The sequence below is a fragment of the Saccostrea echinata genome, unplaced genomic scaffold (genome assembly GCF_033153115.1).
Source record: "Saccostrea echinata isolate AGI-Se365-2 ecotype Australia unplaced genomic scaffold, CSIRO_AGI_Sech_v1 ptg000054l, whole genome shotgun sequence".
Classification (NCBI taxonomy): Eukaryota; Metazoa; Mollusca; class Bivalvia; order Ostreida; family Ostreidae; genus Saccostrea; species Saccostrea echinata.
Window position 1 is genome coordinate 59,430,318 of NW_026889803.1, and position 25,242 is coordinate 59,455,559.

At 34.5% G+C, this 25,242-nt stretch overlaps 1 protein-coding gene across 1 annotated transcript; it reads right to left on the reverse strand.

Moving 5' to 3' along the window:
• Positions 1-270: 270 nt before the first annotated feature.
• Positions 271-23,887, reverse strand: LOC133205414 (uncharacterized). The gene is made up of 36 exons (XM_061341225.1): positions 23,792-23,887; positions 23,436-23,662; positions 22,202-22,332; positions 21,929-22,107; positions 21,695-21,840; positions 21,255-21,587; positions 20,831-20,970; positions 20,605-20,675; positions 20,222-20,382; positions 19,963-20,129; positions 19,627-19,795; positions 18,817-19,454; positions 18,460-18,731; positions 17,801-18,010; positions 17,472-17,690; positions 17,167-17,303; positions 16,776-16,935; positions 14,411-14,481; positions 13,981-14,138; positions 12,677-13,879; positions 12,492-12,586; positions 11,860-12,393; positions 11,492-11,669; positions 11,215-11,399; positions 10,427-11,082; positions 10,130-10,341; positions 7,760-8,992; positions 4,451-7,581; positions 4,069-4,371; positions 3,671-3,967; positions 3,456-3,545; positions 3,137-3,272; positions 2,633-2,769; positions 2,073-2,146; positions 811-1,976; positions 271-679 (listed from the first exon to the last, which is right to left on the reverse strand). Exons 2-36 carry the CDS (start codon positions 23,571-23,573, stop codon positions 331-333), a joined length of 13,479 nt encoding a protein of 4,492 aa, XP_061197209.1. The 5' UTR covers positions 23,574-23,662; positions 23,792-23,887; the 3' UTR covers positions 271-330.
• Positions 23,888-25,242: the final 1,355 nt, after the last annotated feature.

Consider the following 25,242-nt stretch of genomic DNA (forward strand, 5'->3'; position numbering starts at 1 on the left):
GGTGGATCTGCATCAATTCATTCTTAATAACTTGAACAGAATATTAGGTCATTGAAGCATTCAATGCATTTTCATATAGTTGCAAGGAGTACCCGCGCCTGTAATGGTATTCCAAAAGTCGTGCTGCTTCTTTGCCTTAAAGACAAATCATTAACTAGTTAGCAATTTGATGCTTTTTTTCGTAACCTTGAATTCAAAGTCAACAGAAATTAAAACGATGCTTTAATAAAGATTCTATACTAAATTCAAGACAACATCAAATCATGCCATGTCATTTTTGATTTAAAGAAAGAAAGTAAAGATTGAGTTTTTTCTTCATGTCGGTTACAATTATTCGACGGAAAACATGTCAGTGATGCCGCTTGGGGTTGCAACTCTGTGTGGTGGTTCTGGAATTCCAGATTCGGATGAAGAAACACCATCTCGCTTGATTTTGTGACTGCCCGTAAATACTTTTTTCCGAGGCATGGCCCATTTCTTGAATGCAGTTTCTGTCATCAATGGTGTATTGTTCTTTCTTAAATTGGCATTGTGTTCAGCTAATGAATTCATAGCCGACATCCTCTGTTCCTCGCTCTCAAAGGGGAATGATTTTCTCCAAGTTTCATCGTTTGAGGTCGTCGGTATGTCGCTTTTAGAAGCTGAAAACTTTGGGCTGTATCTAGTTCGTCGAACAAGTCTTACATAAAAAAAGAAACAAATTCTCAAAACTCTCAAGATCGCTTAGCGCATTTAAGAATCGTCAATCGAATTTTATGCAAAAATACAATTTTTATCTCTTAATATTTAACAATGGATATCATAGATTACCTTTTATTTGATGGTGGCAAAAACATGCTGTCAGACACTTTGCTACTGGGCCGTCGCTTTTTCAGATGTCTCCAGAACAGCATAACTGGGAAACCAATAATAAAAAGGAATCCTATTGCTAGTCCAAAGGTTTTAGGGCCATTCAAGACGCAGTCATACCGACCAATTAGGTTTTTGCAGTCGTAAAAGACAGAACAGGGATTCGGGTAACATTCATTAATGTCAGTTTCACACCACTCTCCCGTGTAGCCTGAGCTACAATCGCAAGCAAAAAGATCGAAACTATATGCCCGCGATGTATCAGCGCAGATAATTCCTGTTCTGTTTATGCATCTACCATGAACACACGGATTTTTCAAAACAAACACTTGGATAGTAATTTCTCGACTGTAACCATACATGTTTCGAAAATCAAGCTGGTCGTCATGAGCTCTGATTTTAACTTCACTGAGGCCACTAAATTCTTTATTCAAATGGTGACTGAGATACATCTCAACATGAGAACTTGAGATAGAATTTTGTATGTGGTTGGACCCAGATTTCGTCAATTTGAATGAAGACAGTTGGTTTGTAGAGCTGTTTATTAATCTGATGGTTAAATTATTGTTTTTGTCAATGTCTTCGGCAGTTATGATTCCATATATATTCTCTCTTGTGACATTGCTTTCAAAAACAATTGTATGAATATCTCCACTGGAATTGAATGGAAAAGGAAATTGAGGATGGAATTCAATCGTTGGATCATCATTTGTTGGAGCGATATCAATGTCAAAGGACTTGCAGGACTTTGTTGCTACAAACGGTGATGAGACATTTACTTCAGTTACACATATTTTCACTGAGTCATTTCCACTAAAATCTTTGTTCGGAACATATATAAACCAACCGTCTGAAGATATATTAGCTCGACCATTGCTTGGGCTTTTTTCTATAGAATAATTCAAACTGTCATTCTCAATGTCATAGGATTCTATCAGAACTTTTGAATTAGTTATATTATCTTCCTGGTAATGCAAAGGACCGTTTGTGGTTATGATTGGCCTGTTATTTTGTGCATCTCTTTTGATTTTCATCACTGTAAACATTCGAGGGTGGCTTCCTAATTTTCCATTGCCTGCACTTCTTTTGTTTCTTCTTGGTTCTGTTTGGAACACTGCAGAACACACCTGTGGCAGAGACAATTCAATCATGACATCGTCTTAATGTTCAAATGAGTGTCATCATCAGGAAAAATGATAAATAAACTATTTTGTTAGACATACCGTTGTTTGAAGAATACTGTTAGAGATGCTTGAGCTCTTACACTTTTCCTCAACAGAGATCCACTTTTGCATTTCTGAGGAAAAAGATAAAAATAAGTCACGGTATATTCATACCAGACAATAACCATTTTTTGCTTATATTTGAATAACCTACCTGTAGCCCAATAAAAAGAGCTTTATCCCAGTAAATAAGAACAGGAATGCTAGAATAACCTACCTTTATCCTAATATGCAAAAGAAGGAATGTTTGAATAACCTACCTTTATCCCAGTAAACAAGATCAGGAATGTTTGAATAACCTACCTTTATCTAAAGGAACAAGATCAGAAATGTTTGGATAACATACCTTTATTCCAGTAAACAAGATCAGGAATGTTTGAATTACATACCTTTATCTTAGTTAATAAGAGAAGGAATGCTCGAATAATCTACCTTTATCCTAATATGCAAAAGCAGGAATATTTGAATATCCTGACTTTATTCCAGTAAACAAGATCAAGAATATTTGAATAAACTACCTTTATTTCAGAAACCAGGGCAGGAATGTTTGAATAACCTACCTTTATCCCAATATGCAAGATCAGGAATGTTCATATTTACATCAAAATCGGAGGAGTTAATGCCAACTTTTGTAATTACGTCCACTGATTCCTCTGTGGGAGTAATATAAAAAGAGGGTCCTATGTTGGAAATGATTCTGAAAAATTAACTCTTCGTGATAATTTTTCAAACAACGGTAAAAGACGCTCATAGCGAAGTGCAAGAGACAACTAATGTTATAAACGTAATTCATTTTTTTATTAAGTCCATATTACGTTGTGAAACCACAGGCAATGAAAATAACTTTTCTGTAAGAGTGATTTCAATAAAAGTGTGTTTGTTGTAACCGTGTTTTACTGTAAGAATTTTTTATGATGTCATATAATATGCATTTGACAAGATTAATGTTCAGACATCCATTGCACTGAAAAAAGTCTTTTGTAAATAAATCTTACACTAATATAGCGCTTAAATGATTTATTTTCGATTTATTTTCTTTTATATTAAAGTAGACAGTATGTCACCTATTTCTCAGAAACCGAGATGTATCAGAAAATCTTTCCGTGGGGTTCACAATGTATCTAATGTAGCTTTCAGACGCAGCAGATCCATATTCTTCAGTATAAGCTGTCTCTTTAAGAATTCCACTCAGAACACCACCTGTTGTTTAATAATCTCTTCATTACTTACAATTAATACATAAATGTAGCTAAATATACTAATGAAGAAGAATAAATATATTTCTATAAAATTGCTTAATATGTTAGATTTTTTTACAGACTTGGTCAAATTTGACGTTGAAATTTGATTTCAACTCCTTTTCAGAAAAAAACGCCGATATACCGTTTGGACTGATTTCAAGATTTCTTCCTATATGAACTTGATTTGAAGTTCTGCGTCTTTTGTGTGCTGTAAATTCTCTGTCTATGTTGCCTGAAGAAAGATGATAAAAGCTTTAGATATCATAAACTGATATATTCGATCATTAATCAAGCATCCATATTATCAAATCACTAAAATTCGAAAATTCGTAAAGAATATGTCGTCATACAGCGTACGTTTTATACAAAATGGCTCAATTTGTCTTGAACTTGATAAGTGCGACCTCCCTACAGCAAACAAGGTAATATAGAGGCAAAGTCCTGGCTCCATATTAAAGAAATGGTTTGCTTTAGCTTCTTTCAGTGTTTCCTCTGTCCAGTTCCGTTTCGCATATTCGCCCACGCTTGCATTTAATGATTTGTCATCGATACGCAGCTCTCCATTCTGAATTGCAGCTTTCGTGGAATCTCTCAAGCCTATCTTTACCCGTGGAAATACGTCGTCTCCCCCTTGTGTAGAGCCAACTTGCCACTCTTAAAATACAAGATCCATTGCAAACAAAAGAGCGACAGCAAAATGGTGAATTTTACGATAATTGATAAATACTTCTTCAGTTCAAGAAAACAAAACTCACCATAAAATTCTACATCAGCCTTTCCACCTATCCATGTAATTCCAAGTTCTCTACTATTTTCGGTAGTGAAGCGACCATGACTTCCTGATTTACCCAACAGAAGTTTAACCTTTAGACCACTGATATCAGGGGCTTTGGTTTCTACCGTGATGTTACATGTTTTTGATGCCGTTAAATCGGCAGAGTTAATAGCTGTTACTGTGATGAAGTAAGTATGATCATGATAAAGTTTACCATCTAAATCATCAATTTTAATCTTCGTTGCTAAACCAACCCCTGTTTTATTGTATATGTCTTCTCCACCTGTAAAAAAAACATTTCACTTTACCTTATTATCTTTATATGTAAAATAGTCTAGACATTAAGTTTTTCTAATATTTACCTGGTGTTGTTCCGATAGATATATTATATGCCACGATATCTCCAACGTCTTCAGAGCCATCCCAGTATGCAGCCATACTTTTATTTGTCCCCTGGAAAAGTGAAGGAGCGTCCATTGAATCCGCAGGATCGAGGCAACGAACAAAATCAAGAACAGGCGGAGATATATCCACCATAACAGCATCCGAAGAAACAACAGTTTCCAGTCCTGCATAATTTATTACTTTCACATTGATGTAATAGGTCGGAGCATGAAAGCTAGATCCATTGGATTTTATATCTGTTTTATCAATGGTTGCATGTTTCAGACTTACATTGCTTATGGTAAACGGTAAAATATTAAAATCTGCTTGATTAATTTTACATAACGGATCACAATCAATGTTGCAACTGGAACTACAGGGCTTACAAAAAGTTTTAAACTTGGAGAACGGGGAAATTGACGCAGTGTTATTGGTACTCTTGGAATCCGAAAGACCAATAAAAATTTCCTTTATTCCACTTTCGGTGTCTGAAAAGGGTAAGCCATGCATACATGGTTTTTCTCTTTGTAGAGGAATTTTAAGGTCAGAAATAACAGCTACTGATTTGTACGCAACAGGAGAGTCGGGATCTGAAATTGGAGGAAAGTAATTATCCTTATTCCAATTGTAAAAGCCCATTATTCCTCCACTTGAAAATGTCAACCCATTGTACTCCCCTTTCAATACCCCATTAATAAAAAATCGTAAGCCCCATGTTGTGTGTGTGGCCAGTTCAGTTTTTGTTGTGCTGAAAGAAAACTCCGTTCCTGATGTAGTTGGGTTATATTCAAGAACAACTTGTTTTACTTCCGATCTATATTTGTCCTTTATCCAAAAGAAAGCAACCCAATTATCTTCAAACTGATATCCCGGAAGATGTACACCGAAGCTATATTCTCCTTCCTTTCCCATTTTAATGGAATTTCTATTAGATCTATCCGTTGTATTTTCATGATTTACATATCCTTCATGGTTGTGAGAGTTTCGAGTTGTATCCGACCTGTCATAATGCATACTCGCTGTTGTCATTGTTAAATCCTCGTTATCAACAGAATCTGTAATGTTTTTACTCATGGAATCGGATTTATCATTCAATTCTTTGAAAGACGAGTTTACTTTCTTTTCTGGTGTATATTCGAAATCGGATACAACTGAGTTTATGTCCGAACCAAAGAATAAAGTAGACACCATATTAAAGCCATAAACAGATTTAATGTTCACTGTGTAGTTACCATTTCGCAAGTTTTTGCTATCCACTAAAACTCCTCCCTTGATAACAGTTTTCAAATTATCGTCATGGCGAATTATCAATTTCAAATATTTTTCATTAATTTCAATGCACTTAGGAGAAAACTCTTTGTCTAATATAGAAAATGGTTCATTTTTACTTGTTAAAGGAATCAAAACTTCCTGAGATTCGCATCTAAAGGAGACACTATCGGCTGGGTTCGAGATTGCAATTAGTCCGCCTACGTGACTTGTAAATGGTTGAAATGACAGTTCTTTAAACCAGTTCTTTCCTTTTTTCAATGCCCCTGGAATGGGAGATGAAAAATCGAATCGAATATGCTTTGAAATAATTGTAGCTTCCAAGCCAGCTTCATTCCAAGCTTTTACGCGCCCTATGTATGATGCTCCTGCTTTAAGTTGCAAGTCATAAAAAACAATTTTGTTATCATTTTCAACACGATCTTCTTTTACAAGAGTATACAAATCAGACGTTTCCGCATTTATGGCCTCTTTATCAGAGCAAGCATACGTGCTAAAGATTGATATTTCGTATTGTTTAACTTTGCTTTCCTCGTCTTTGAAAGGATCCCACTCAAGAACAAAGTGATCAGGGGCTGTTGAGTAAAGGACATTATCGCCTTTGCTGCCTTGGACAAAAATACTTCCAGGTTTTGGAGGGGTAGTGTCTATGAGAACAGGATCGCCATACACGCCAACGCAACGCCCAGTAACATCGGTTGCCACGACAACAACAAAATATGTGTGATTATGATTCAAATGAAGATTCTTGAACTGGAAAAAAGTATCTCTTTGAACTTTAAAAACTGGAACCTGATCAAGCTCTGGTAATATGTTATTAAATTTTACACAATTAAGTGTTTCGTTTGGTAAATTAGGGGGAAATGAACTTAACCCGATGCGAAAATAGTCTATGCCCAAGTCAGCCTGGAAGCCAGTCCAAGAAACGGCAAGATCAGAAGTAGAGGACTGTATTTTTGAATATTCAATTTCCCCTGGAATTATTTCATTTCTATACCCTACACGAATTCCGTTGGAATAACTTTCCTGTGTACTCCCGGCACGACTCATTGCACGAACAGTAATGTAATACTTTACAATTTTGGCGGTAAGGTTTAGCCCAGTAAAGGTATATGTTGTGTTTAATCCTACATTTTCAAAATAATGAATGTTTGTTCTGGTATTTGGAAACCGCCTGTCGTTTCCTATGGCCACTTCGTAATACACGATTTGCTGAGTCGGGTCTCTGGTATTCAAACTTTTGCCAAACGCATCCCAGTTTGCACTCAGAGACGTTACTGACTCTTGGTAGTTTATGTCCTCCTGAACCCCGTCTCGAACATCACCTGGGACAGGTGGCTGTATTTTAACCGCCACTCCATTAGATCTACTGGTTCTCGTTCTATTTAAAGCATCAGTTGTTTTGACAACGTTTATATATGTGATTCCATTTTGAAGAGTGACTACATCAGAATAAAAATGAGTCAAACCCTTTGGGATTAAAGACGGTGGTTTAAATATCGAGCCATCCAGCATTTCTACTGACCATTCGGCGCTGATTATTTCACATGGATCAGAATATAACCATCGTCCTTGAAGAACACCTAACGAAGATTGGAAATCAGTATCATCATCTGAAGGCCCATCGACTACCCTGAGAGAGGGCTGCGAACTAATTACGACTGGATCTGATCTCATCTGTCCATATAATCCTGCTTTGTTGAAAGATCGCACTGTGACGTAGACTTTGCTTCCTTCCGGCATAAAAATATTGTTGATTAGAAACTTTTCTGGATTTTCAATTTTTATGAAATCTTTAATGTTTGTTGTTTTTCCGTCTGTTCCTACAGCAACCTCATACCTTGAAAATTAAATTGAATGGTAAAATAATTTTCACTTTGATATGTTTTTATTTATGGAAAGGAAATGTCTCCCTACGGCAAAAATCTATATATATATATATTTAAAAAAAATAAATTAAATATTATCTAAAAATTATCCAAATATTTATTATGAAAATGATACTTTTAAAAGTATACCTCTGTAACTCCGATTCCTTGTCGACCCAACCAAAAGTTCTTACTTCGATAAATGTTTGAGGAATCTGACACAACTGCCGGATTTGTGGCTGATCCCGGTCAAGTGTGGTAATAATTTCGACTATGCCTTTCTCGGGAGGTGTTCTGTCCACACTAATTTCATATGGTGTAACAGTTGTCATATCAACACCGTTTATTATCTTTATGATTATATAGATTCTAGGAACGGGATTGTTTTTAAGTTTTGTGTGCATATCTCGAATCCAGTTTCGTTTCAGCATGGGAACTTCGTGAAATTCAGAGATATCAGGGGTTGTTTCATTCTTGCCTACACCAACAAATATTTTTGTGATCATACTTTCTTGATCCTGTACCATGTCCCACTGACATTCTACCAGAGATCTTCTCTCCGATATAAATGGGGTGCAATGGTAATCTTTGATGACTGGAGCTGTAGTGTCAATAGTAATGGCTGGTGACGTAACAATCTTTCCGTTCCCGGCATTGTCGATGACGCCAATATTGAGATAAAAAGTTTGACCGTTTGAGAAAGTGGTTGCCCCAGCCGGAATAAAATTAATGGTGGTGAGTTTTTTCTTATGTAGATCATCCTTCCCAGGCAATGATCCCATAGACCACCAACATTTTGCTATTCCTGAGGAGTCCGAAGAATTCCAACGGAATGACACTGCATCAGTTCGATCCAGATAAAGAGTTCCTCCTATCAGTGCGGAAGCAATGCTTTTTCCCCCAAACTCTGTAATCTTTATCTCTGGAGGCGTTGTGTCCAATTTTATTCCGTCAGAGGTTGAAACAATATATTGTCCAACCTTACAATTATAACCTGTTCTTGCCCGAACGGTAATGTAATATGTAGAGTCTTCGTATAAACGAAGATGCATTTGACCTTGACCAAAACTTTCATTATGCATGACAATACCATAATCAGTGAAAGGGAGAACATCATACACAAATGGTTGATAACCTATGGCCCATTCGTATTGTACAATGTTACAACTTTCGCTTTCAAATCCCACGAAAGACATTGCTAAAGATGTCCTGTCTTTGGTGAAATCCTCATCAATCAGTAGTTGTCGACCGTCAAACACTACTCCTGGAACATTTTTCTTCATGATATAGATTGTTTTCTCGTTATTCAAGGTCGAATTTATGCCGGCACCATTCTCAACAATGACAAAAAGTCGATACACATTCGAGGGTTTTAAATTCAGACTAAAAAAAAATAAAAATAAAGTTTTCATTTACATAATCTTGTCCGACATGTATCTTACAAGTTGTAAGGTAGTTGCCTTTATACTAAACTTGACTAAGGAGTACACCGTCTACCTGATCATCACATAGGGCTAACAGGTGGGTGTGACTGGTCGACAGAGTAACCTTACTCTTCCTAGGCACATGATCGCACCTCTGGTTTTCCCGGGATCTTTGTTTTTGCCTTGTTCACGATTCGTTTTATTTAATGAATTCGTGAGATTGATCACTGCTTGTTATCTTCACCTTTTACATATTCAAGGAAGTCCAGAGCAATAACTCTTAAACTTATTATTTAATTGAGTAAGTCTCAAAAAGTAGCTTGACATTGAAAGTTTTCAAGCAACAATTTTCATTTTATGAATTTAAATATGATCTAATGTTTTTGCAGCCTTCGAAACGGATTTTAAAAGTAAACTTTTGCACCACCCATAAAAGTTCCAACATTTTTATTTTGTAAAAGAAATCGAATTTCATTTAAACTTGCTTTAGATACCAATGCTTATAAGCATGATATGAAAATGATTTGTGATATCTTACCACGTGATTTTTACATCATGGGTTTTTATAACAATCGAAGTTAATAAAAGAACAAAAATAAGTTTTTTAAAAACATGTATTTTTCCAGATGGCTGGATACCAATAGTTCTTTTTCTTCTCCTAAAATATACCTTTTAATTAAATTTCAATCTGAAATTGAATGATTAGTGCTTTTATTCATGTTTCATAAAACATATTCCAGAGTTAATTATTTTCCCATTATAATATGATTATTTATAATGTTGAAGTTCGATGAAATAACATGGGTAAATACACATTACTTTCTGAATTCATTGACTCTTTTGATAGCATTTTCAATAACTTTATTGCAGATTTTTTAAAGAACCAGAAGCAAAGACTACCTTAATATAAAATTCAACTAGTTGAGCTCTCATTTTAAAGAACAAGTTGTGTTCTATAAATTTTCTAGGGCAGTTTAATATTGATTATGAAACTAACAATAAATATCATGTGAAATTCCCAATTATGTGCTTACCTTTCTGATATTTTTATTATGAGACATAAAATGATGTGAACCTCAAGATACAAATAACTTACTTTTCAATATCTATTGTTGAGGAAAAAACAAATGATTGATAATCACTGAGGTTTGCTCTTTTTCCGTCATCCACAAGTGCAACAAAAATTTTGGAGATGCCACTTTCAGTGTCCAATGCTCGAAAACTGATAGTCACCCGCTTTTCGTCAGCATGCATCACCGTGCCATTGTCAAGAGTATCCTCTGGCACATTTATCAAACCAATGTGAACCTGGTAAATAGATGTTTTTCTTTTTTTTTTACAGTTTTGATTTCAAGATAAGGATATTTTCAAATAACAAATTTTACAAGATTACCTCGCGTATATTTGGAGGTGATGTGTCTATCATGACGCCCTCAGATTCTTGGGAGATCGGCATATCTGCATTATTTACTGCAATAACCTTGACAGAATATCTATGACCTTTTAACATCTGTAGAGCCAAATGTACAGATGTCATATTTGTTGCAACTTCTTCTGTCTTACGTGTTTTCGTTCCTTGATAGAAATCATATATGGTATACCTATACATTTTTATACCAGATTCAGGATCAATAAACAACCAAGAAAGTGATAAGCTTGAATTATCAGTTTGGTACTTTCTCCCATCTTTAGCAGAATAAATGAACTGAATGACAGGCGGAGAAAGGTCTACTATGAATCCAGATGATGTAATCGATGATTCCAATCCAGCCCTGTTTCTGGCAGTTACTTGACTTTTAACATGATCTCCTTGTAGAAAGGACATTGAAAAGTCTTTAAATGTTGTTGAAAGTCCTGCTACAAACGATCGTCTTTTCTCTCCGTTGACAAACACATGAATAACATACGCAGCAATTTCACTCTCTGGATCTTTGAATCCACCCCAGTTAACAGCAAACTCTGCAGTTTCTGAAGAAAACTCGATATCTACTGCCGGGTTATCTCCATCATTTACGTATCCAGTAACGGGTAATGTTGTATCTATTTTCACTGAAAGGAAGGGAATAAATAAAGTTAAATTTAATTTACTAATAACATACAAAAAGCATTGAGGACTTTTTCATTGAAGTAAACTGTTTTCGAACATAAATGTGCTTAGCAAGTCAAACATTCATAGCATACCTCCATCAGATGAGGATTTTGTAGTCTTTGGATTTAGCGCACTATTTTTGGCCACAACTGTGCTAAAGTATTCCGTGTTATGGGTCAAATTTGCTTTAGAACATTTTTCTTTGACATCACGAGACAGAACAATAAAACTAACGATATCATCTTTTCCGGCTTCAGTTCCAACTCCCCAAGTGTATCTGTCAGAATTTTTATTTTAAAATCATAATTTTTGCTATTGAAATGGGAAAAAGGTACAAAACAAAATAACTACTAGATACTCCATACTCACTGGCTGATTCCTGATTCGGGATCATAAAATCCTTTCCAGCTTGCACATATCTCATCAGTCTTTGACTGGTATGCTTCATCCTCATCAAGGGTTGATCCATCCAAAACTTTACCTGGGTTTGGCTTTGTTCTATCAATTAAGATTGGATCGTCGCTGTGACCAGCAGTAAAAAGTTCCACTGAAAAGAGAAAAGTCAGTCGTCTGAATAAAAAAACTCAATACTCTTAAACTGACTAATTCATCCATTTTGTCAAAAACTTTTAATAAAGTGTATTGAAAATGCATATTTACTAAAAATGAGGGTGCTAAACATGCTTTTAAAAAAGAGAAAGGCGAAAAAGAAAACCATGAGATAAAATTTCGCATACCGTTGTTTACAGCACGTAAGCGAATCCAAGCAGGTTCTCCATCCGTTAAATTCAAATCTTTAATGACAATATATGGGTTTTCTGTCTGTTTGTAGTCAAATTTCGAATATCCTCTTACTTCCACGTCATGCTTTGTTTTTCCCAGTCCAAAGTCTACTCTTGCAATCTTCGATAATTTATCTTCCGCACCAAAATAGATCGCCATTAAGTTAAAATCTTCATCAAATATGATGTCTGTCAAGCCTTTAAATTCTGGAGGTGATGTATCCACGGTTAGTGGAACGGAATGACAAACCGTTGTAACAAGTGATCCACCATGTACAACATTGTTCAATGCCTGAACAGTGACATAATACTGACCATCAGACAGATGTACGTCTCTAGCATACCCGGTATTAGTCCAAAACTTCGGACTGGATAAGTGAGCATGGGGGTCAGCAAAAGGTGAAATATCCGTTCCACAAATATGTCTTCCAACTGCCCATGTGTAACCGAAAATCCCACTCTCTTTATCCAGAAAACTGTCAAAATTGGCTGAAAAAAAACCCGTAAATATGACTTAATATTATTAAAATATCATATATTTAGTTCACTACTGTATATGGATATGCGAAAAATGCCTGTATAATTACCTGATACAAAATGATTGGTGAGAGTGTATAATGTCTCTTTCAAAGACTCGTGTCCATTAAATACTGTACTTGCGTTTAAACCGTCTATGATACGTCTGTAACAAAGTACAAAAGTCAACATCATACAGACTTTAAAACTATGAACACCGTCTGTCTATAGCTTCTCCAATTGTTAGATAGATTACCTGTTGTTAGGCCTGGGGGTAACATCAACACATCTTTGTGTTATTGCAGCATTGCAAGCATCGACTGTCATGTAGTCTTTTGTGGTATTTCCAACATTTACAGGTTCAGGTGGTGTGTAGTCGACCATAGTCCCTTTGGATGTAATGAATGCCTTATATCCCAAATCATTTGTCACTTCCGCATTTATGAAGTATTTCATTCCATGTTGAAGAGATATGTTGTACGACACAAATGCATCATATCCAAGCCCTAATCTTTCGTAGTTCTTGTACGTTCCACTTATTCTCAGTTCAGCATTTGGTCCCTCAATGACAGACTGGAGGTCACATGTTTCTGTATGAAATTCAAAGTCAAACGAAATGCATTTTTCCCCATAGTTGATACAATTTTCGGCGCATTCATCAGCAGAACTAACTTTTATTCTTCTCATAAACATTGAAGTTAATTTTCCTTCCCTTGGCACTGTGAAATATTGAAGATGTTTGTCCGTTGATCCTTCCCTTTTATGAGTGGAGTGAAGGAGAAGAAGATCCCAGTTTACAACTTCATTTCCAAACTCCCCTTGAGAAAATCCAACACTATGGGAATGTGTTTCAATAAGTTGGGAATCATCAAAGACAATTACTGTTCCTGAGAGTTTGCTTGGATGACTGGTAAATGGGTATGACGCTTCGATTCGTCCATCAGGTATGGTGTTATCATAGGTATCTAAAGAGCACTCAACAACTGCAGTGCCTCCATTGCTGTTTATAGCTTTTACTGTCCAATACAGAGGAATACCATTGGGTAAAGTAACAGGTGCTGTCAAAGAGGAACCTTTCATTCCTGTCCAATTAACAACATTTGACCCACCTCTGTGTGTTCCGATTGCATAAGTGAGAGTGACATCACTAACCTCGTCATCAGCACTAACTTCCAGAAGAAAAGCAGGATCGGTAGGGTCTCTGTTTTTAAACTGAGTAATGTCACATCCACCTTCACCACTGCGCTTGCGTCTCGTATTTTGAGAAACATGTGATATATTTGGTGGAGAATCATCCTTTTTCTTGTGCTCTGTCGTTATTAAGTTCTTCCTTATTGTGTCCATTTTGTATCGCCATATGCATGCATCAAACACAGTTACAGACACAAAGAGAAGTCTAAGTTTTGCGTGTGCTTTAAGTCTCAATTCAAGAGGTACAAGTACCAAATCAAGCTTGAATCTGTAATATATCCGATAATTATTACTTAAATAAGCATCCCTTAAGTAGAAATGTATAGATTTTTCTTTAAGAATTAAAGATTCTGTGTGGTTAAAACTTACGCTGTAGCGATAGGGAACTTGGAAAATGTCAGTGAAATAGAAATTGGAAAAGATGTTTGGACCAAGTGTCCCTCTAGCCGAATTCCTCCATAAGCAATACCTATATCCACGTTAAGTTCACCCCAAACGATTGCCCCGATGCGAGGAATAACAGTACCCTTCAAAATAAATTTTATATATATATATATATATATATATATATATATATATATATATATATATATATATATATATATATATATATATTCTTAATTCTTAATTTATTCCCTTGTTTTGAATGTTGCGGGTATCTACCATAAACATTTATATGACACATCTCATTACTGGTGTAAAAATGGCAAAAAATGAGGTGCTGAAATAATTTATATTTTCACGTAAGATATACACTCTTTTGAATATATGAATCGAATCAACAGATAATTATACATACGTTGGCTTGCAGACTCATTAAAGCCAATGAAATTTCTAAATCCGCTCCAATATTTGCTCCAGCTCCAAAGGCTTAAAAGAAAAGAATTAAAGGAACACTGACCAAAAAATATCCAAAATACCCTAAAATTTATGGGATATATATGTTTTAAACATCACTATTATCTTTAAAGAACACAATTGATTTAATCTTTGACCTGTTTGAAACTAGAGGTACTGTGAGCGAGCTCACAAAATAACACCCCGCCGCCATTTTTTTAAAGTGCCCATTTAAACTATGTAAATAAGACCTTGGGTTTAAAAAGAAATGACACATTCTCTGGTCATTAGTAATCTTTCGTTGAAATATGGACGTATAATGTTTCTTCATTAGAAAATTATAGACCTGTTATGAATTTTACACATTTTATACCAGTGACCTTGGTGGAATGACCTTGGTTAAAGGTCAGGAAACACCCTCATGAAATAAGCAATTTCTGTATCAAGTAAGAGCTTCCATTCATTCTAAAAAGACAAAAGTTATATCCCAGAAAAGAATTTTATTCCTTTTCTGCCAGTGACCTTGAACTTGCCTGAATGACCTTGAGTCAAGGTCAAGATACACCTTCGGATCAAAAGCAATCTCTGTATCAAGTAAGAGCACACTGTTTTTGTACGTTTCAATAATACCTATCTCATTATTTGTTTATAAATATTCATAATTGTGTACATTTCTAGTTTTGCTTTTTATTATCTGTCCAGTTCAGTTGCCAGAAATAAGTAACTTCAGTATGATGACGAATGCGGGGACTTACCAAAGTTTTTGAGTTCTAGGTAACAGGAAAGATAATTCTAAAAGAAACTTCGATACCAAAGGTTTTGAAAATAATTTTTCTACATCAATAAATTTGATTTTAATTCAATTTTTGTTGTAATTTAATTCATTAACGTTTCTTTTATAGTACTGGGAGTCTTCCCTAATTTTTTTCTGCATGTATTTTAGAGAAAATGAAGTTATATTTATTTTCATAATTTTTATAAATTTCTTATAAAAACTATGTTGGCTGATAAAATTAAGTTTTTGTGGTTGTTTTGTGAGTTTAAAAATATATGCCAGGAATAAAAAGTTTTAAAACTTATGAAATTATTTTTTTTTTAAATTAGTAAAAATTATGCTTCAATTCTTGGCCAGTTTGAGAGGTTGATATGCTTGTTAAAAGAAAAGACAAATAATAAGAGAACATAAGCTGGGGTGTGTGGAGGACCCTTAAACAAATATCGATCCTTTTTCACACCCTTTCCTTCATTTAAGGTTTTGCCAAAGGTCAAAATGTCCAAAACATTATTTTTACGATAGCTCCAATACTATGTGAGGTATAAAGTTAAAATCTTTACAGTTTTTATATATATCATTGATTAACAGATAGAAAGTATCACTTGAAAACAAATATTTTTAAAAAAAATTTTGAGAAAAAGAAATTCAAAAAATTTGCATAATTTAAAAAAATGCTCCTGCTTAATTCTGTACTTTTAGTGAAAACCATCATTGCAGAAATAATATATGTTTATCAATGAAGGGCAAGTTGGACGTGAATGGTCTCTGAAAGGCTGTTATTGAAAGCATGACATGTATAAAGACAAGACCCCTATAAAATCCGCCATTTGCAATTTACTTTCGGTTTCAAATCTTGACATTTGGACAAAATAAACAGAGAAAACAACTTTCCAGAGGCTATCGAAGTCCAACTTACCCTTCATTGATAAACATATATTGTTTCTGCAAAGATGGCTTTGACTAAAAGTACGGAATTAATTAGGTGTAGTTTTTAAAAATATATGCATTTTTTTTAAAAGAATTTTTCTCGATAAATATTTTTTTAAGCATTTGTTATCAAGTGATACTTTCTATCTGTTAATCAGTTATATATTTATAAACTGTAAAAGTTTAAACTTTATAAACGACATAGTTTTGGAGCTATTGTAAAAACAAATTTTTGGACATGTCGACCTTTGGCAAAACCTTAAAGCAAGTTTGGAATGGAATTAAAAAATATTTACTACTTTTGACTTACTTTGACTACATGGACATTTAATTATCTACGCTGAAATGCTGCTCTTATTTGTTTATGCACCACCGCTATTGCCTTATTCATAAATATATGTCATTTACACTCGTACTATGACAGTATAAACTGTTGAAATCAAAGAAGCAAGTAAAACAACTTGAAAAGGATTTCATTAAAATAATTTCACTTTTCAAAGTATTTTGTATTAAAATTTGTAATTGTATTGCAGATGTTTATAAGCAGTCGCATCACAATATTAGGATACATTTTAATGTCCTATAAAAGTAACTCAAATGTCATTTAATTTCATTTCAAACTTACATAAATGGAGTGGAATTGGTCCAACCATAAACAGAAAGTTGATTTCAAAGATTGTGATATCTATGTGACCAAGAGGGATAAACTTGCTCATTCGGAGATCCATCGCGGCTGGAAAAGCGTTCTCCACAGCATCAGTGACGCTCTGACGTCTGCTCATTATCTGCAGGAAGAAAATATACAAGCACCTTTATAAATGCATATCTGCTTTAACAGTTTGACAAATGGCATCAAAATATGCATATACCTTTCGTCTTTTCACTGTCAATGTGCATTTTATATGTTTCTTTAAAGTTCATGATTAAATTAATTTGTCTTTTCATGATAAACATGTAATATTTCTTATAACAATTCATTAAATTTTACGTTTCTGTCTTTATGTCATACTCGTTACCTCCTTAATTATTTCCTCTCTCAGCTTATTCACTAGAATTAATAGTGAATGAATATCTAGACCAAACTCAGAGGTTTCTTCAATAAGATCCTGTAGGTTTAAAGCACGGATTCTTGCGATATATGGGTCATAGTCGCCTGTAGTGAAAATAAAATGTCAAAACCAAATATTTCAATGAATTAGAGATGGAATTATTTTTGCGTTCAACATGTTCAATGTGCTTGTATAATCAAAATCAAAAGAAAATACAGAAAAGCGTATCTAAATATCATATGAATATTTAATGTTATCTGATAGTTCTTTACCTTGTCCTTCGCAGTGATCAGTTGAGACTTTGTGCACCTGTAAATTGGATAAAATGTTTACGTCAGCGTAGCATGAAAAATAGTCAGAGATACACAGTGATCCTGACATGTTGAAGAAATAAGCCTTCCCATTGTTCAGATTCCGAGCAGTCGCAGACATCAGAAAGGCTATGTCTTTCCTTGTCTCGCCATTTAGTCCATGAGAAAGCTCCTTTGTTTCTGAAATAAAGATTGATAAAAATAGAGTAGAACTCTTTCAGTTTTCAAAACTCATAAAAGAAAAGAAGCAGGAAGCCGAAAATATGTTCCTCAACTATATTTTTCTTTACCGTTTATTGATACACGAGTTAGTTGCTTCATTCCGTCGAATGATACTTCAAACTTTTTTCTACATGGATTCCAGCGAACAGTAAACTTGATAAGGTGTCTCTGATATCCCTCTTTAAACACCGCTCCACAAGTCAGCCCCAGGCAATCTTTGTGGGCATCACACATGTGCCCATACTCCAAAGCAACGGCATCCAGGAAAGATGGGCATTCTTCACGGTTTATTAAAACAGTTTTATAAGCGTACATTGTAAATGACTAACAAAGAATTTAAATTCAAGAGAATTGCAAGAATAACTATTGTGTTGCGAAAGAGAAAAAATAAAATTAACTTAATCAATGTAAGTATCCTTTCTTAACATCTGTCCAAATTATTTGCATTTCATTTATTATTAAACTAAGGCATATATTGTATTTCAAAAAAAAATAATGATGTCATATTAAATAAAAACTGTTCATTAAAATATACATTTTCTTCATTTTCTATGAAATGTGTGTAATACGTAATAAAGGCACGTTTTGTTCAGCGTTTTAAAGAATTAATCCATTGTCTGAAATTATCTATTTAGACTTATTTCTTCCTTAGTAAATATTAAATACAAGTCAGCAATGGGATTTTATCAAATGAAAAGTGGTGTTCATAGAAAAATTAATTTCTTACCTTCTAAAGGCTTTGTGAGGAGATTATCTACAAGTGTTAACCTGTCTGCACTGGCTATATCATGATAGTCAGCTCCAGCTTCACGCAGTTTGTGTTTTATTCTGTGGATCGGTAGACTGTCCGGATATTCAATCGGCGCTTCTTTCATTGCTTTACTCAGTGATAAAATACTATTGTTTAGCTGCATCATTAGAGTCCTGTTGATTTGAAGTGACTGAATTTCCGAAATTGAAATGTCAAAAATGTCAAAACCTGGCATGATGGCTCCTTTCCTGAAAGAATTTTTAAATTTGAAACTACTATGTTTGATATGTTTTCTTTTCAATGTCCAAAACAATTTTTAAAAAATCTACATACGTCTTCTCTATTAGTGATTCCCTCATTTCTCCAAGTTTGGTACCGAACTTTTTAAGTTTACATTTGAAGGATTTTTCGTTTTCGTCGTTACATTCTACAGCTCTTTTATTACGTATCCTTGTATACTGTATTTCCAAGGACCGCTTTCCCACATGATGACGATGCAAGAATTTTGGTCCCTTGATTTTCTTGCTGTCGACCTCTCTTGTTGTCTCCGTTTCGTCTTCTTCGGGTTCATCTCCCATGTCCAGATCGTCTGCCACATGTCCAATGTAATGATAGAAAGCTTCCTTGCACACTGGTTTCCAAAACGATTTGGGTTTTTTCTTCTTTATATATTTTGACGGATCGATGTATTCATAATCATCTTCTGTCATGCCTGTAGAATTCTCCACCCTCTTTCTCATGTATACAGTAATATAGTTAAACTCGCATTTATCAAGATTATCAACAACTCTTCCAATTTTATGACCGCCAAGGAAGAATTTTTTCTTCCTATTGCGAGGAAGTTTTAGGCTGACTTGTTCTAGGTTTGACACAATTATTTCATACATGTTGACGTCTACTCTGTGAGGATTAATGAGAACCTCGGTGTCGCCGTACCAAGACACCAGACCAGTCATAGGATTGTGAACGTCCTGAGAGATATAAGGAATTACATTAACTTTCTACGTATGAAGAGTAATAAGATAAAATTAGGTCAAAACGAAGTAAAATAAATTTCCATTTATGGGAAGTCATGACAGAACTTATGCCTATATGTGTTCGTAAATATCTACATAAGGGGCCTACTTTAACTTATAACATTACCATTTTACTCTTGGAGTCTATCATCAAATCTAACCCCATTCTTCCATTATTTTTCTTCTTATATTCACCACAGGCACATGAAGGGTCACAAGGGCCTGGAGTTTTTGGAAACTTTCTGTGAAACTTGGCTCCGAAGATTTTTTGAATGAAGAATTTTCCTTTGTTAATGCTGTAATTACGTCATATTTTATCATTGTTTTCTCAACAATGTTACTTATATTTTTTAAGTGCAGATATTCCTAATTACTTTAAACGAACATACAGTGAATTTCATTATAATTTCGATTCATATACATGAAAAGTACATGTAAGTATATATAAGTATATACAACTTACGCCTCTCTCACGAAGTCATAAGAACTTTTGATTCTCTTGAAAAGATCAATTACTTCCGTCACTTTGTCCCAGAAAGGTTTAGCAATCTCTCTAACTCTACCGAGTGTTTGATTTACAACCGGCATAACAGCATCCTTTACCAGATCATGGATGTTCTTTTTGTTTTCCTGAGTAAATTCATCAATTTTAAATTTACTTTGGAATTTTCATTAACTAAATCATACTGTATTAGAATATTTTTTTTAATGTTTGTACTTACACACATCATAAGACCATCCGTAATGTCCGCCTCGGAGAAATTTGCAGCTGGATCTGTTTTGTAGTGGAATATCTGGTCATTGATTAGACCCATTATGTCCATCACATCATTCATCATTCCTTTAACTTCTTCAATGGGATGAAACCAGTATGGAAGCCCCCCTTGTATGTGTAACATAGAAAATTCAACTTACTTTAATGTAAAAGATGGGCATGATTAAATTATAGGACTTTTTCTTTCTTTAATTTTATTGTTCTGTATTATAGTGTATCTGAAATCATTTTATTGTAGTATGAATCACAGAACAGGTATATATCAGGTTTTAATATCTATTCGTTGATATATTCATCAGATATAATTTATCAAACAAATTACAGAATCACCTTTAAAAACGTTTAAGGAATCCATTACTCTCTCTTTTGCTTCTACGAAAGTTACAACAGCTAGTTTAAACCTAAATATATCAATGATTGTGCATTTAATGTCATATATATCAAAAAACAAAATACAGTATTACTTTATATGAACCATAATTATAATATGTGCATTCGTCAGTGATGATCATCGTAATTAAAAACTCAAAAAAGGCTTATAAATCTCTCATCTTACTTCAGAAGTGCGTTCTCCATGCCATGAAATGACGCAATAGGGTTTTCCCAGAATTTCCAGGAATCCCCGATAAGCTCAAACCCCTCCTTTATTTCCTTGCCGACAAAAGGTAAGGAGACAGTGATAGCATCGGCCACACTCTGTCAGAAAAGTTATTAAAGGTCAATTAATCAAACTTAAATACGATATATAAATAAAAGGGTACATATTTACTAAAAGATTAGTAATATGGCAAATAAATTTATTTCAGAATATCAAAAAAAATTCATTTACAAGTGGCTAAATAAAATCTACTTCTAAATTTCTTAAATTCCTTTAAAGAGCTTAAAACAGGTATTGAATTTTATTATTTCATTATCATTAAACAGTTTTGTTGACATGTTGCCTGATCAAAGCAAAATGGTTATAGTATATGAAAACTCACATGATAAAATCCCAATATGTCACCTTTGACGTCATCGATGAACACTTTGATACGATTGATTAACTTTTTGACACGGTCGACTAGAGGGTTACCATCAAAGTTGTTTATTTTCTTCAGTGATTTCCATATGTTTTCCGCCATCTCTTTTATCACTGAAGGTAAATCCTTTAGAAGTTGTACAAGGTCTGTGATCATCTTTTCTAAGATATGATTCCTTCCCATGTCAATAAGGTCACTAATCAGATCTACTGCTTCCTTTATTGGGTCCACAATCTTGTGATACAGTCTGTCAAAGGCCGAGGCTAAATGCTGAATGCTGTCGATGCCAAAATCCTAAGATAAAGTAAAGATTAACTCCTTAGCATTTAATGAAGCTCTTGTCATGTATCGTTTTCATTTTTAAATTTAGAACGTTTATTTAATAACATCTAAAATTCTACCTTTAAAATATTTAAGTCGTAGTGAAAGTTTATTTGGTAGCAGACTTTAACTCTGAAGATGTCTATAAATTGATTGATTAATCCCAAATTTGCAGTGGCCCAAGCTTCGTCGTGGACTTTTAAGTCGAATAAACCACTAAACGGGGCTTAAAATAAAATAAAAAAAAGATATCAATATTGAATTCATTACACAAATATTTCATTATATAGCTCATTCGACGGCATATCAGAAACCTAATTTGAGTTTGATGTAGTTCTCCATAATGATTCCAAACGATGCCCCGATCTTATTACTTCCGATGACCTTCCTCCAGTCAACCTTTGGGAGGACAAGTTCAAAGCTCAGAGCTTTCAGGATGTCTGCAAAGGTCCCTCGTCTGACTCGTGTAACAACAGGATAGGAGTACCGGGCCCTACATTATATTTGAAGCATTTTTACATTGTATACAGAGAATGTAAAGTATTCATTTTTTCCAATTTAAAGCGAATTATAGAAAAGGTATTTACGCTAGAATGATATTTTCTTGTTCGTATGTGAAAGACTTTCCAGCAGGATGAGAAGAATAAACTTCATATGCTGCCTGTTTCACTATATTTTCTGGATCGTTAACGGCAGACTCCAGTAAAGCGTCGGCGCTCTTAAAAAAAAACAAGATGTGTCTGTGAAACACTGATGCCCCCGTATTGCAACTCATAACAAAGGTTAAACTTTCTCAAATGCAAATCAAATATGTTGGTACCCAAAGTAAGGTCTTGTCTCGCGGAATACACCTGTGAAATATGAAAACCCTAGCAGCAACAATTGAATAGATATGGAAAAGGTTAAAGTTTTTCAAAAGAAAGTCAAACACTAAGGTCAAGTTCAAATGGTCAAAAATAATGGTGCCCAAGGAAAAGCCTTCTCACAAGAAATATTCATGTGAAATATGAAAGCCCTAATACCAACCGTTCAAAAGTTATGGTCAAGGTTAAAGTCTTTCCAAAGTAGGTCAAATTCCAATGTCAAAGGGTCGAAGTTGTTGGTGTCCAAAGGAAGGTCTTGTCACAAGGATACATATGTGAAGTATGAAAGCCCTAGCACCAATTATTCAAAAATAATGGCCAAGGTTAAAGTTTTTTAAAAGTAGGTCAAATTCCAAGGTCAACGTCAAAAGGTCAAAGTTGTTGATATCAGAAGGAAGGTCTTGTCACAAGGTATACACATGTGAAGTTTGAAAGCCCTAACACCAACTATTCATAAGTTATGGCCAAGGTTAATGTTTTTTTCAAAAGTAGGTCAAACTCCAAGGTCAAGGTCAAAGGATCAAAGCTGTTGGTATCCGAAAGGAAGGTCTTGTCACAAGGTATACACATGTGAAGTTTGAAAGCTCTAGCACCAACTATTCAAAATTAATGGCCAAGGTTAAAGTCTAAAAAAAATTAGCAAAAGTGGGTTAAAAATCCAAGGTCAAAAGGTCAAATTTTATGGTACCCGAAAAAAGGTCTTCTCACAAGAAATACACATGTGAAATATGAAATACATAGCTCCAACCAATCAAAAGTTATGGGCAAGGTTAAAGTAAGTTTTTGCGGACAAACAGACAGACAGACAGACAGACGGACGGACGGACGGACAGGGCAAAAACTATATGCCCCCGAATCTTCGATTACGGGGGCATAAAAAACACAATATCACATAAGATGTTTATTTTCATCTACCATTGACGTTATTAAGAGATTACAAAGTCCGATTATTATTTACCTTATTGCAAGAAAAATGTCTGAGGGCATAAGCGGCAGCTCTCCTCAGTGACGGTGTGGCTTTATCAGCTTCCATGTAAGACACGATATGTTGGACAGAAGTGGGATGACCTGCATTACCTAAAGCATGTACCAACATTCTCTTCTTCCTTAAGTGGTTGTTTTCTTTCGTGTGTGGTTCCTCTGCTGATCGTCGGTTCCTTGGCTTGTATAGGTCTTGGAATTCAGCTGAGGTATTTTCAAAAGCAAATGATTCCTACTACACAACAATATTCTGTTTTGCTACATAAGCTACTGAAGACAAGTTTTCTTGATTTGTGATGTTAATTAAATAACAATTTATATCATCTTACTTACTTTCATTGTGATGTCCCAAAGCTTCCTCCAACTTACTAACAAGCTGTAAAGCCAAAGAAGCGTTTCCATTCTGGCGAAGGGTTTTCACTATGGCACCAAGAGTAAGGCATGCCCGTCTCTGTGTGTCACTGATGAAACTAGGTTCTGAATATTTAAGAGCACAATGAGTTTACAAGAGATTGAAATATGAATAACCTTAAATTTACAAAAATTTGTCAGACTTCAAATTACCTTGTTTTAAGTTCTTTGAAAAACATAATGCATTAACCGCAGAAATGAGGTCCTGAAATATATTCAAGTACACGTGTATGGGATTTTATATTGAATTTAAAAATCTACAATTATCGAAGCACTGACATTTAGTATGATACTAAACTCAATACCACGGACACTTTTCGTATTTTTAATAGAACTAGATGAAACAAAAGTGGCAGGTACAATAAGATCTAAATGTCCTATTTAATAAAACCATAAAAAATCAATCTTTTGAACACTTTGAATACGTTAGAAATTGATGATTTGTAAGCTCTGCAATTTATTTCTTTATTTTCTGAATTTGATTGCCTTTTGTAGAAAACCTACATATACTGGATTCTGAAAACCTATGGAATGAATGAGAGCATGACGAATCTCCTCATCGCTAGCAGCACTGTTATTTAAAACATGTCTTATGATAATCTGTTGTGCCACGTCACTTCCGACACGTGCTATAACATCTATCATCAGATGGCGTTCATCAGTGCATCTTGTATAATTCTTATCACACTCATTATTAAGGAATTTTTCAGCTAAAGCCATCAAATCTGAGCCAATCAGACGGGTTACATTCTCCTGAAGCAGCTTGACACATTCAGTTCTCCCTACGGCCGCTATAAGAATAGAATAAGGGGGATTTCACTTTTTTCAAATTTTTAAACAAACATTATGTAGTAAAGAATGTTAACATATGATGAATTATAATTTGTCCTTCACATCATCTTCATATATCATCTTTAACTGAAGTTCAAATTTTAATCTCCATTGACAAAAACTGGTTTTCTGCGATGACATTTCGTTTTTTATAATAAGATGAAATTAGTTGACGAAAAGATCGAAAACAATTTCTTACACTTCGATATAAGGCAAAAGAACCCCATCGAAGATTTAAAGATTCACTTACTTTTGTCGTCGTATCTGTGAATGCATTCTATCATAGCATCTATGTTCTTTTCTATCTTCTTCAACTCTAGAGGCTTTTCCGGTCTCTAGAAATAAAATGAAATTATTACAAGTTTACTCTCATATTCCTACACATTTTGAGTGGATAAACCCTATAGTCCAGCTGACCTTTATAACTGTTACGATATCCTTCACTAATGTTGCTATGACATCTTGTACTCTGTCTTCTTTATATTTCCTACATAGCAAAATGAGGTTTACATATTTTATTTATTTATTTACAGATTTATTTA